Source organism: Neofelis nebulosa, chromosome 4 (assembly GCF_028018385.1).
Source record: "Neofelis nebulosa isolate mNeoNeb1 chromosome 4, mNeoNeb1.pri, whole genome shotgun sequence".
In the NCBI taxonomy this organism is placed as follows: Eukaryota; Metazoa; Chordata; class Mammalia; order Carnivora; family Felidae; genus Neofelis; species Neofelis nebulosa.
The window spans coordinates 112,278,128-112,291,579 of record NC_080785.1 but is presented as its reverse complement, the minus strand read 5'-3'; the positions used below and the strand labels follow the sequence as shown (position 1 = coordinate 112,291,579).

Genomic DNA, 13,452 nt, shown 5'->3' with positions numbered 1-13,452 from the left:
TCCTGACATTTCTCTATCCGTCCTCTTATTCCTAACCTTTGTTTACCATTGCATGTTTCCTATAAATAGCATATTACTGGGTTTTGTGTTTTAATCCAATCTATCACACTCTGTACTACAGAGGAGAATTTGGCCATTCACGTTTAGTGTAATGACTAACACTCTTATTCCTCCTGTTTTTGTCATTATTTATGAACAATGTTTTTGTTTCCTTCATTTTTGTTGGTTTAGTCAAATTCATTTCAGATTTTCCTTTGTGTGTGTGGAAGTGCTACACTTTCCTGGTCCATTCATAGCTTCTTCCCCTTTCTCTGTGCTTATAATCTTATACATATTTCTATACTTTTACCTGAAAACAGGATACTAAGCATCTCCCTCACCACCATATACTCTAATTCCTTTCCCCAAGCCCTCCCCTGAGAAAGGCTAGGCCTTTAGAACACCTTCACTTCCCTTCCTCTCCCCTTCAGGTGAGACCTCTGGAGTGTTTCTAGTAACCTGAACTCCCTTCCTAGGACCTAATTCCTGAGGAATGCAGAGAGAGTAGAGTACTTGTGGTTGTAGATGGTGATTAGATTTTCCTTGCAGGATGCTCAATCTGTTTCAAGAGTCATATTTACCATTTAGACCAAGTGTGAACAGATAGCTAGAGGCCCAAATTCTGCCCAGTATCTGTTTTTGTACGGTCTTCAAGCTAAGAATGTTTTTTCTGTTTTCTAATGGATTGAAAAACATCAAAATAAGAACATTTCATGACATATGAAAACTATAAGAAGTAAATTTCAGTGTCCCTAAATAAACTTTTACTGGCCTCTCACCACACCTACTTGTTCCTACCTTGGTCCAGCTGCTTTTGTGCCACAGTGGCAGAGTTGAGCAGTTGTGACAGAAGCCTAGGAGCTGCTGGGTGCAGGAACTTTGGGATGGCTCCACAGCGTCTCACCTGGCTACATGTTTTATTTATTCATTTTTATTAACCAGTGCATAGGCGCCATGTCAAAACAGGACAAGTGGACTTCAAATGTCACACTTTCAACAATGCTCAGTGAGGTGTGGATTATTATTTTCTCGAATCACATGGCAAAGCTCTGTGTTTGTTACTGGCTGTGTTAATAAAATACAGCATACACTGACATCAGAATATTCCCAGCTCACAGAAAAAGAAAATGAGATGATTTCAAGCAGTACATCTCATCACGGCAGAATTTCTTCACGAAACAGCAACAGAGAGAGAGAGAGAGAGACAGAGACAGAGACAGAGAGACAGAGAGAGAGAGGATATAAAACTCTAATCAAAGTAAATTTCCAAGTGGCTCATTTGTTAGCCAAGCAAAGGAAAGCCATTTACTGGTGGTAAGTTAATTAAATTGTGTTTGATTGCAGCAACTAAAAAAAAGTATCCAGAGAAAACAAGCTTATTGAAGATGATTAGATTTGGGGCAAGACCAGTTGCTTGGTTGTGTCCTACAGGCCACAGACACTCAAAACAACAGCAATGAGTGCGGCCACATCTACAAGGGAGCCTGACCCATCCTTCGATGTGAGCAAGTGAAGCAGAGCACAGAAGGAAGAGAAAACCTGGGGAGGGCAGACGGCTGGCCCCTGTATGGGCCATGCACTGTCCGCAGCATTGTGTATTTACTTCACTCTGTCACTTTCTTTCTAGAACTTACTACTACCTGAAGGCATCTAAGGTACTGTTCCTTGTCAAGTCTCTCCCATGAGAACAAGGACTCTGTCTTGCTGTACCCGCAGTGCGCGGCATACGCAGGAGCTGAGGAAACATCCGAATATATGAATGAAGAGCGTGTTTTAGGCAATGAGCCCAGACTGTATGCCTTAAGTCTGTCCAGGTGGAAAACGTTTATTCAACACACATCTATAGAGGGCTGGACCTTCCTTGGTTGTAAACGGAGGAGGTCTCAGAGGCCCAAGTCGAGCTCCCAGAAAGCTGATTGGGTTTTGCAGAGTAGACACAATGAGTTTGCCCAGCATCATGGAGCAAGGGCTGGGAATTGGTTCACCACGGTGGTGAAGAACCTGCCCAGGAGACTGGATTTAATCTTTTCAAGATGGCTTGGCCTCCTGGAGATGTCTTTGAACGGAGATATGCCTAGGGATGGGTGATAGCTGTGATGTGTCTAGGAATTCTTCAGAGGCAGGCAAGCACAGCTGGGAAAAGATCAGCACTGGGTACTCCCTGCCCTTGTCAACCACATCCAGCAGCCAGCTTGGCTCTTAGTTTCCTCCCCAAACATGCCACTTCCAGCAGTCCTGGCTGCCTCCTGACAGGGACCGGGGCGGCGGAGGGAGGGAGGTCTCTGTGCTTCAGAGAGGAACAGAAGTCCTGGGGAAAGGATTAGAATATCATTCTGGGACTTTAAGGGCTAAACTAATAACAATAAAACAGCAAACACAGAGTAGGAGCCAAGCACTGATCTCGGAACCTTCATGCACTCCCCCAGCTCACCTACATCTCACCCCATGGTGCAGTGTTGTGAAATTCTCCCGACACAGGGAAGTCTCATGACCAGCCCATGTTTCCACACTAGGAGGTGGTCAGGCTGGGACTGAAGCCCAGGCCTGCACATCTGACGGGTCTGCTGCAAGGCAAAGGCTGTGGCCAGCCAAGCTATCTGAAAATCTCTGTACACTCTGAGTCCTGCTCAAAGCAAACAGGGTCGCCTCTTGGAATAAACCAGGCCTGCTGGTTAGCTACACGAGGAAATATTCCTCCTTCCCCTGAGCTGGACTCAACTCTCGCATATGAAGCCACACACTATTGTGGCTCTTTCAAAATGACCCTGCGAGGAAAACTGCTTGCTCCACAAATGAGTGAGGATGGTAAAAGAAAATGGCTGCACAAGGCATACAGTGGTTACGTGGCATAGCCAGGGTTTGAGCACAGTCCGTGTGACTCCCAAGGTCAATGCCTTACCAACCTTACAAGGAAGGAAAGTCTCTCACCAAGGAGGCTCCAGTTTCTTAAGAGCACCCAAGCCTCTCAACTCACTGGACAAGAATCGACCTGACATGCTGGAAAGGTAAGGACGTGGAGGCCGGTAAGGGCTGGGATCCAATCCTGACTTTACCATCCTGTGACCTTGGGCAGGTCACTTCACCTCTCTTGAGCTAGCTTCTAGTGCGACTGCCTTTGTAGAGGCACCCTGGTGGCCTGAATTCAGAGTAGGAAGAAAATGTTTTTCCGATTAACTTTTTGTTTTGTTTGAATTATGTTTCATCGTGCGCACATATTACTTTTCTCAATTAGTTACATATAATTTTAGGAGGAAGAAAGTGATCTATTTAATACTTTTTTGAAAAAGTACATATAGGAAAAGTAATAACTTCCTCCTTGGATTTTTATAAGGATTTAAAATAATGTATGCAGCCAGTAATGGCACACAATAGGTGCTGCATAAATAGAGAAGGGATAATGTGGAGGGAAGCAGGGGGCGGGTGTATTCCTGCGCCCAGAAGGGAACCTGCGGCACAGAGGTCCCCAGCATCAGGACAGGTGTCCACTCAGCCAGAGCCTTAAGGGGCTGGTAGGGGGAACCTGGGTGCCTGTTCCCTTACTTCCTTGCAGGAGCCTGGTCTCAGGACCCCTCCACACACATCTACAGCCCCACCTGAAGCCAGCCCTGGTTGGAGGGAGCCTTTCCACTTAGGGTATCTTTGTGGGATCTGCTGACTGCAAGTCTAGGGCTCTTGTGCCTTCACTTCTGGCCTCCATGGATTGAGCAGGAAAGGGTTGGTGGCCCCAGGGATGCCCCAGGTTGGTGGCAGGGCCTGGGTCAACTCGCCTCCTGGGTCCTCCCCACTGCCCTTAGGAGGCAAGAGTCATTTGATAATATGTCCAAGCCCACACGCCTCATTCTCAAAGGAAGAAACGGCTCCTCCCCCACCAATGGGCCTCTGTGGGCAATTAGACCTGTGAGCTCGCCAAGTGGGGCATTACTCCATGACAGATACTTCCCCAGAGAATAATTACACTTCATAATACTGCTAATAAACAAAGCTAGACAAACGAGCGACGTGCACTTTATCACCTTTGTCTTCAATCAGCATCGCAGGGCTGGCCCAGGGCTGATGGAGCCCTTGAGTGGCCCCACGGTTGGTCCTTGACCCCTCCTGGTGGCCCTGGAGTTCAAGCTGCCACTGTACAGATGAGGAAACCAACATCCACAGAGGGACAGGCACTGTCCAGAGAGGGGGATGCAACACGGCTCCAGCTCCCAGACCCACACAGGGCAGCAATGCAGGGTGACCACACCTGCCTGGCAGAGTGGGCAAGGCTGGCCTTGAAGTGGGAGCCCTGAGTTAACAAAGCTGAGGATCCCGAGTTTCAGACCGATATGAGCAGGTAAGTAAGAAGCTTCTACTGATTCCCTCATCAGAGGGCAGGTCTCGATACAGGAAGGAGAAGAAGGGGCTGAGGTCAGAGGGCAGGTCTAGATACAGGGCCTGACCACCAGGAAGAAACCCAAGACAGGGAGGAGGGGAGTGGGGGTTTCCACTGTGACAGAGAGTGCCAGAGGAGAAAGAGATCTGGAAGATCTGGGGATCCGAAAGAAGGGAAAGAGACAGGTGGCAATGGAACCCCAACACTGTCTGGTGCCCAAGGCCCTGACACTTTCTCCTGAGTGCCGGCTTGGTAAGGATCAGACACCATGCTGGAGCCTAAGGTGACGCGGGCAGGGCTGCACCAGGAGGGGTGACCCTCATCTTGCTAAGAAATAGAACTGCAGGCCTGCTGAGAGCCTCAGGGTAGACCCCACTGGAGCCTAAGTCCCCAACACTGGGGTCTTATCACCACCGCGCTCACCTGACTCAGAGACAAGTCCCAGGACCACCCACAGCCACCCCTGCCCCACAGGGGCGCACATCCAGGGAGCAAGGTTTAGACATTCTTCACCCATGTCTTCAAGGCCCAGGAGGCAGGGATTCCCAGTGAGACCTGCAGGGACAGACAAAGTGGGTGGGCAGGGCCCACCTGACAGGAGGTAATCCGAGGATTTCTGAACCCTTTCAGGCTCTAGGCCACCCTCATGAAAGGTCTGGGAACCATACTGGTTCACCTACATCTAAAGACCTGCCTCTAGTGATGGTGACAGGGACCCCAGGAAGCCAGCAGCCCGGGGCCTCCTGCCATGTCACCTTCCTGTACCTTTCCACCTCTTGCCCTCTGGCACCCCCCTTCCCCAACCCCACAGGCTGAGGACATGCTTGGCCAGGCCTGCCCTGCACTGACCAGCTGTGCTCTCTCCTTTGATACGATTGGCTTGGGGCAGACCCAGCAGCCACTCTGCCTGATGGAGGCTCAGCCCCCACTGAGGCCACGAGAGCCAGGGCCTGGTCATCAGGCTGTCAGGGGCAGGGCCCAGCGCCCTATCTGAAGTTCAGGGAGGCCACTGATACACTGGCTTCTGGCCCAGCTGAAGTGCTGCTGTCTGGACCCGGACTGAGTGAGGGCCAGGGCTGCCCTGCCCTCCTCTGCCAAAGCAGAGGGTAGGGGTGGCTGGTTGGGGGCAGGTGAGGTGGAGCTTGCCGACCTGAGTTCAGGCCCCGGCTCTATGACCACGGGCAGAGAGAACCCAGGCCACTTGACCACACGGGGCCTCAGCTTCCTTGTTCAAAAACCTCAGAAGTTGGGACCAGAAGGCCGCTAAGATCTTCCTGCTTCTCATTACGGACCCCAACCATGCCCATCCTGGCCATCTGAGCCTGACAAGGAAGGGTGATGGGCAGACGGACTACTTACCCGCTCCACGAGGCCATGCTTGTGCTTGAGCTTATATACTTTCAGCCTGGGCAAGAAACTCTCGGCATAGTCCTTGTCCTCCAGCCCGTGGAGCAAGATGCCGTGGAAAGCCAGCCGGCACGTGTTGGCATGAATGTCTGCATCTAGCCTTGAGCCGATCACCAGGCACAGCCGAGGACAGGTGACAGGCTTCTCAAACTCCACGAGGGCCCACTGCTGCCGAGGACAGTGGCTTCCCGTGGCCTGGCCCGTCTTCTTGTCAGCCTCGCCACTGTCTGTCACCTCTGGTGCCAAATCCTTGCTTAGGTACTGCTCCTGGAAGAGGTATTCTCGAGAGAAGTCGAAGGAGTCTAGCACAGGCTCATGGTCAAAGCTATCAGGGGCAGGGCTGAAGAACATCAAGCGGCCCATCACCGTCTCATGGCCCACTGTGATGTGGAACTTGGCCTTGGTCTGCAGGGGCCCCCGGAAGTACGGGATCTTCTCCACAGAGATGAGGGCTGCATGGACAGTGTGCAGGGACTCGGGGGCACACACCAGGCCACGCTCCAGCAGCTTGGGGTCAAACTGGGTGACACAGATGCCCAGTCGGTCTCCCTGCATAGCTGACGAGACAGGCATGTGAAACATCTGCATGGACTTCACCTTCTTCACCACCTGGTGTAGCAAAAGAGAAAGCTCATGAAACAAAGAGCCTTGAGGCAAGAGGGAGGGGCTCCAGCTGGAGAAGTCCCTGTCCCAGAGCTGCCAACACTCACCTGGCACCTGGCATGCCAGCCTAGGGGAGCACTGGGGCGGTCAGATTCCCCTTGGCCGCAGCAAGCTCCACCCTGCAAACATGGGGCCCGGGTCCACACAGCACACTAGTCCAGCATGTGGGGGGTAGGCACAGCAGCCAAGTCCTGTGCTACTGTAGCTCCCTCCGTCGTTTGAGTCCCCGCTCTGCCCCAGGCTCCATTCCAGCACTTTCTTGCCTTGAGCCCTCTGTACAGGCTCACCACCGCATGCAGAACGCCCCCCCTCCCCCCAGGTCCTCAGCCTGCCAAGCCATGACCACCTATCCTTGAAAACCTGGGCCAAACACCACTGCTCTGGAAAGTCTGCCCTGACCCCCAGCGGGCAGGATCTATCCCTCTCCGGTGCTACCCCAGCCCCTCTGAGTCATACACAGACTTCTCTGCAGTCAGGGCCCACTCTGCGCCAGCCTGCCTGCTAGCCTGTGGGCTTCTCCAGGGCAGGCCACTCCTCACTCCCTGGACACACAGTCCCTGGGGGACCGCAGTGTGCCAGAGACCGTTCTAGGGGTATGAATAGAGTGAGAAACAACAACCAAACTATAAACACATCAAATGAACTAAGTCTATATTAACAGAATTAACATACAAATCTTATGTGTAAATATAACAATAATTACATATGTGTATAACATAATTACATATGTACATTATATAGCATACTATATTATACATAGCATATGGCATATAATATAGTACATGTAGTATACCATATTAAATATATATGGTATATATAATACTATACTATACATATTACATATAGTACGCCACATTATGTATAATATGTGTTCATATATAACATCTAGAGAAGGCCCAGGGTTGGGGAAAGGTCTGGCTTTTCGGAGTGGTGGTCAGGGAAGACTTCTGTACAGATGATGTCTGAGCTATCACCTGATTATAAGAAATTGTGTGAAGGTCCAGGAAAAGATAGTTCTGCACAGAGGAGCTGATGAATGTACAGGCTGGGACAGGGGTTCCGTGAGTCTGAGAAATAAACAAAGAGGCAGGAGGGCTGTAGCAGGGAGGGCAGGGAGGACAGGGAGGGGAGGCCGGGCAGGCCGGAAGTCACCGAGGAGTTTAGGCAAAGGAGTAACCTGATCTTATCTCTGTTTGGAAACCATCACACTAACTACTACACTGGGCAGATCTCTGCACCCACAGTTTGTAAATCAGGAACAGACATAGGAGAGGCTCTAATAAACGTTCATGAAATCAATAGACATTCCTACTAAGAGCCACTGTCAGAGAGGAGATGAAATCACATTCACAGATTTCTGCTTAGTGCAGCAAAAAGATGGGTAATAGATTTCAGAAAACCTGCCATCAAAACTTGTTAAATTAAAGACACTGGCCTTTAGGTCTCAAGCATCCCCATCTACAAAGCCTGGGTATGTGGAACACTCTCTTTTTCCCTGGATAAAGGGAGAATGCTGAGCTGATACCGGGCGCAGGAGGCCAGGCCCTTTCCTGGAGAGCCATAATACTCAAGTGTTTGTTTAAAGATCATTAACTACCTAACCACGAGGTCAGGGAGCAGAGAAAGTGAGAAGTGCGGTGTCAAAAGCCACAGCCAAGATCAATCAAAGAGAAACATAAAACACCTCTAAAATGGTCTACAAGGGCGACGGGAAACTAAGATTTTCAGGAATGCATCTCAGAGGAACTGGAGAATATTATCTTACACTAAGCGTCTGCCCAGAGAGGCAGGCCCCGAATCGCAACTCTTCCCCTGAGGCCCGTGGCCGCCTGGTGAGCTGTCCTCTGGCCCCCACCCCACCCGACTCCCTTCTCCAGGCCGCCTTTCTCAAACACATGTTGGATGATGCAATTCTTTGGCACCAACCTCTATACGGGCTCCCCTGCTCTGCACCACTGCTTTCAAACCTCTTGGGCGTAGCTGTGGTGAGCAGGACGATCCTTTGGTCAACTGAAATTCTACGGGAGGATCGGCCCCCTGGCTGCCGCCCCCCATCAGGTGAGCTGCTCAGGGTGGATAGGGGCTCCTGCACCTCCTGACACCCCCTGTGCTACCCCACCAAGGACTTCGGCTTGCCTGGCTTTCCCGCATGGCCTTCCCTGGAGCCTCCCGCAACGCGGCTGGCCTCGGCAGCTCTCTTCCTGCCCCATATTCTTCCAGCACCTCAAGCCCCAACCAGGGCAAGCTTGAGCAATTCCCGACGTACAGAACCCCATTCCCTACATACAGAACGCAGGGCCCTGTATGCCTCTGCGTTTTGCCCGTGAGGCTCCTTCTCCCCGGGACTTCCTCCACCTGAAATTCCCATTCATCCCGAAACTCTGGCTCTCAGGGTACCTCCTGGCATGGCATCCCTGCCTGCTCCAGATTGAACTGGCTATTCTCCCTGGGTTGCTCTGAACCAGATGCACTGAGCTGTCATTGCTGCCTCATGGCTCTGCCAGTCTGTGACTCTGTGTATCTACTGACTTAAATGACAATATAGTAAATACCCGTGGCCCCATCGTGCACTCTGAGAACTACAACATTACCAGTAAGTTCCATCTCCTTCTGTGCTCCTCCCCCACCTAGCTCTCCTGCCTTGCCCACCAGCTGGAGGCAACCATTCTCTTGAATTTGGTGTGTGGCATTCCTTTCTTTATATATATATGTGTGTGTACATGATTGAGCAGAGACTCACTACATATGTAGTACATATGCCTAATCAATACTTTGCTTTGTTTTCTGAGTTTTTGAACTTCGGAGTTCGCGTCCGTGCTGCCTACACCTGCAGTTCATTTGTCGCTGATGCCGTCTGGCACAAGGCACGCACCGACCCCCATTCACTCTCCTATTGGTGCGCACATGGGTCGTTTCCAGGGTTTTGCGGGAAGAGGATGCAGTGAATGCCCTCTCACACAGGAATCCTGCCTGGTGCACAGTGCTAGGAGGGGTTCTGGAAGACACGGGCCCTGGACCAGCACTGCTGGGTCAGGGGCGACTGCTCGTGTCTCCTAGATAAATAAAGTATCAATGTACACTTCCACCACAGGCTGGAGACTCTCGATGGATATAGGTCTTCTCCAACATCTGGCACAGCCAGATTTCTTCATTTTTGCCTGTCACATTTTTTTTGCCTTTTAAATCCTGAAGCCAGGGGCCATGTTCCTACTGCGGCATCCTCAGTGCCTAGCACAGAGGGTGGCTGAAAATGCTGCTTATGGCAGACCCAGTTACACACCCAGCCCATCGGAAGAGAACAGCTGCATCTGATTCTGGAAGAGAAATGCCCCCGTGGCAAAAACACACCTGGCAAAGCACGGAGCTGAGACTCCAGACTGGCCGGGGCCTGAGCGGGATCCTTGGGTTTATGACACTTCCTGTGACAGAGGGCTCAGGGCCTTGTGCCACCCTGCCAGCCTCCACCCCCACCATCAAGCCCATCTGTAAGCAGGCTTTGTCACAGGCATGTTCTCTTTTCAACGGGGCTTGTGTTCTTAGAACCAAAATGATAAAGAATGCCTTAAGAGAGCACCGGGAACAGCAGAAAGACAAATAACTGTGCAAATCAAGATTTCAAGGGCCCAGACAGGAAACTGTGAAACCGATAAAGCTGGGGACAGGGTGGCATGGCACTACCGTGGGCTCTCCTGGGTGCACGCAGACAGCATCGCCCACACGGACCTATCGCCAAGCCCATGTTTACAGGGTATCCTTTAAGAATGTAAGATCCCATCTAGGACATCAAAAAACACGGGAAAGTAGTTTTGTCAACTCAAGAAGGGGGAAAAAACGGCCTTTCATTTTCTAGCGAACTCTGAGGGATTCCATCCATCCATTCAACAACTCACTCATATTTACTAATATCCAAGGGGAGTGGTGGCACACTGTGTGTGCATTCACTCAACACGTATTTATCAAGTTTCTCTCATGTAGCAGGCCCAGGCCCTGGAATGATACGGGGTGAGCAGAATGGACTCTGGAGTCTACCGTTGGGGGCGGGGGAGACGTTAATAAAATCATCAATTAATAAATTCAGAATTACAAAACCATGGAGAGGTGTTATGAGAGAGAATAGCTGGGGGATGTAATCCTTCCTGGGTCATCAGGGAGGGCTTCCCTGAGGAGGTGGTACTAAAGTTGAGACTGGAGGGAAGAGAAGAAACCACCCACAGGGGATCCAGGCAGAGGGAGCAGCAGAGCAGGCCTGAGGCCCTGAGGGGGGAAAGAACATAGCCTGGTTGAGGGACTGAAAGGCGGTGGGCTGGCTGGCTGGCAGGGAACCGGCCAGGGGCAGCGGCATTGGGATGGAGACACAGGCCAGCCACCTTCACCGTGGGAAGGACAATAGAAGCTCCTGGTGGCAGTGGTGACCTGGGGTTGAGCATAAGAATAACACCTGCTATGCATACTTTGAAAAGGTCACTTTGGCTACACGGTGTGGAGAAGCCAGAAAGGACACAGGGAAACCAGCAAGGAAGCTACCCTAAGAGTTCTTTATGCAGTACATTGTGGGGATGTTCTGATAGACCGGACATGGGGACGATGGAGACACGCTCAGATGGACACTGAGGCTCCGGCTGGAGGAACAGCCCAACGGTGAGGTGGGGAGGGGCAGCTAAGTGACCTGTGCCCAGGAGAGGCCTGAAAGGCAGCTGAGGAAAGGCAGCAGGCCTTGGGTAAGCACAGAGGTCAGAGCTCCAGGAGACGTGGAGGCTGCAGGTGGAGGTCAGGGACTAGGAGAAGACGGCTCACACACTAACTGCCTCTGGCCTTTTTCCACCTAGACGTCTGGTCGTCTCAGAAACGGCAGCTCTGCGCTTCTGGCTGCTCGTGTGAAAACGGTGGGTTCCCCCTTGACTCCCCTTGTTCTCTCATACCCGTACCCAGCCATCGGGGGCTCTAGCAGGCCTCACCTTCCAAACAGGGCCGGCACCTGAGCCCCTCCCTCTGTAACCACTGCCTGTCCTGGTCTCAGGCCCATCTGGCTTTGGCTATTGCCCCTTTCCCTGCAGCCTGTTCTCCATAAAGCGGCTTAAATATAAGATATGACTCTCCAGTTTCACCTCTGAGCTCTCTAGTGGCTTCCCATCTTGCTCTGTAAAACTAATGTCTTCGCTAGGACCCCAAGGCCATATAGTCAGCTCCTGTCATTTCTCTGACTTTATTAGCTAGGTTTCCACCCTCAGCCCCCATTCAAGCCACTTTAGTCACATGAGCCTTCCTACTTCTTGCTCCCGGAACACACCAAGTGTGCTCCTACCTCAGGGCCTTTGCACTTGCCAGTGCCTTTGACTGGGATGTTCTTCCCCATACACATTATTTCTCTTTTCCTTATTTCCTTCCTATCTGCTCAGATGTTTCTTTAAAATTTTTTTTTTAATGTTTATTCATTTTTGAGAGAGACAGCGAGCAGGGGAGGGGCAGAGAGAGAGAGGGAGACACAGAATCAGAAGCAGGCTCCAGGCTCTGAACTGTCAGCACAGAGCCTGATGTAGGGCTCAAACTTGGAATGCTAAGATCATGACCTGAGCCAAAGTCAGATGCTTAACCAACGGAGCCACCCAGGTGCCCCTCTGTTCAGAAGTTTCTTTATGGGAGTCCATCTTTGGGGCACCTGGGCGGTTCAGTTGGTTAAGTGTCTGACTTCTGCTCAGGTCACGATCTCATACTTTGTGACTTTGAGCCCCACATCGGGCTCGCTGTTGTCAGTGCAGAGCCTGCTTTAGATCCTCTGTCCCCCACTCTCTCTGCCCCTTCCCCACTTGTGCTCTCGGTCTCTCTCAAAGTAAATAAACTTTATCAGAGTCCATCCTTGACTCTGTAATAAGAACTCCTCATTCCTCTCTATCTTCTTTTCTGTGTTTCACTCTTCTTCATAGCACTCACCACTAGCTGACATATATATTTGTTCACTGACTGTCTCTCCCACGCTGGAATGTAACCTTCATGAGGGCGAGGGGTGTTTTTTTATTTTTTTAATTTCTGTTTCTATCTCCAGTGCCCAGCGCAGTGCCTGATGTATGGAGGACCTCAACACATGTTTGTGGATGGAACGAATGGAGCCATGGATGGGCGCGGCATTGTCTCTGCCCTCAGAGAGCCCTGATCTGGGTCTGGGGTGTATACATCCACAAAGGCCCATGGAAGTACACACCCACACTGTGGAGCAGGGCTAGCCCTGAGGCTGGCTAGGAGTTGGAGGTTCCAGACAACCCAGCGGGAGGAGCCTTCCAAGCCTCTCCCAGGGACTCAGGTTTCCCTGGCAGGGCACAGTTAGAATGGCGGCAGAGAAGGCAGGTGGCAGAGTGGGGAGGTCACTCTGCGCGGGACCCCCAGGCAGGCCCATCCCCTGAGCTCAGCTCCCAGCAGGGACAGTGGCTGCGGAGTCTCTTCCCCTTGTCCTTCCCCTCTTTCTGGCCCCAAGCACTTCTGGGGAAGGGAGGATGGACCCAGGGAGAAAGGGAGGAAGGAATACATCAAGCAAGCAAACAATTTTTAAAACTCAAGTTCATGCTTGCTAAGCAGTTTGGTCCTTTCTGACTAACAAAGAGGCTTTGCCATCAACTGGGTCAAGTTATTCTTCATGAAAACCCTACGAGGCAGGTCAATATTTTTGCATTCAATTTTATGGATGAAGAAACAGAGGTTTTTGATGTCTCCAAGGTCACAAAGCAAATCGGGTGAGACTTGGGACAATGAATGCGGGGACTGCAAGGCAGGCCTGACATCCCACGGCCCGGTCTCTGGACCAGCTGAGCAGAAACTGTGCCTGGGTGGCTGGTGCTAGGGGCAGAGTGGCCCTGCCCTGCCAGGCTGCTCCAGGTCCAGAGGACCAACGATGTGGGTGCCCATGTGGTGGGAACCAGAAAGATGGCTCTAGGGAAGGGGCAGAGGGAAGACTCCACTGTGAGAGGGCCCTGCTCAGGTGTGGAAGG

General features: G+C 51.5%; 1 protein-coding gene across 3 annotated transcripts in view; it reads right to left on the bottom strand.

Moving 5' to 3' along the window:
- Positions 1-13,452, bottom strand: part of EEFSEC (eukaryotic elongation factor, selenocysteine-tRNA specific) — a 250,387-nt gene that overhangs the window by 59,329 nt on the left and 177,606 nt on the right. For all 3 annotated transcript variants that reach the window (XM_058725799.1, XM_058725798.1, XM_058725797.1), the window contains one exon: positions 5,765-6,421. In XM_058725799.1, the coding sequence (XP_058581782.1) occupies positions 5,765-6,421 (657 nt within the window). The remainder of the gene's footprint in view (positions 1-5,764; positions 6,422-13,452) is intronic.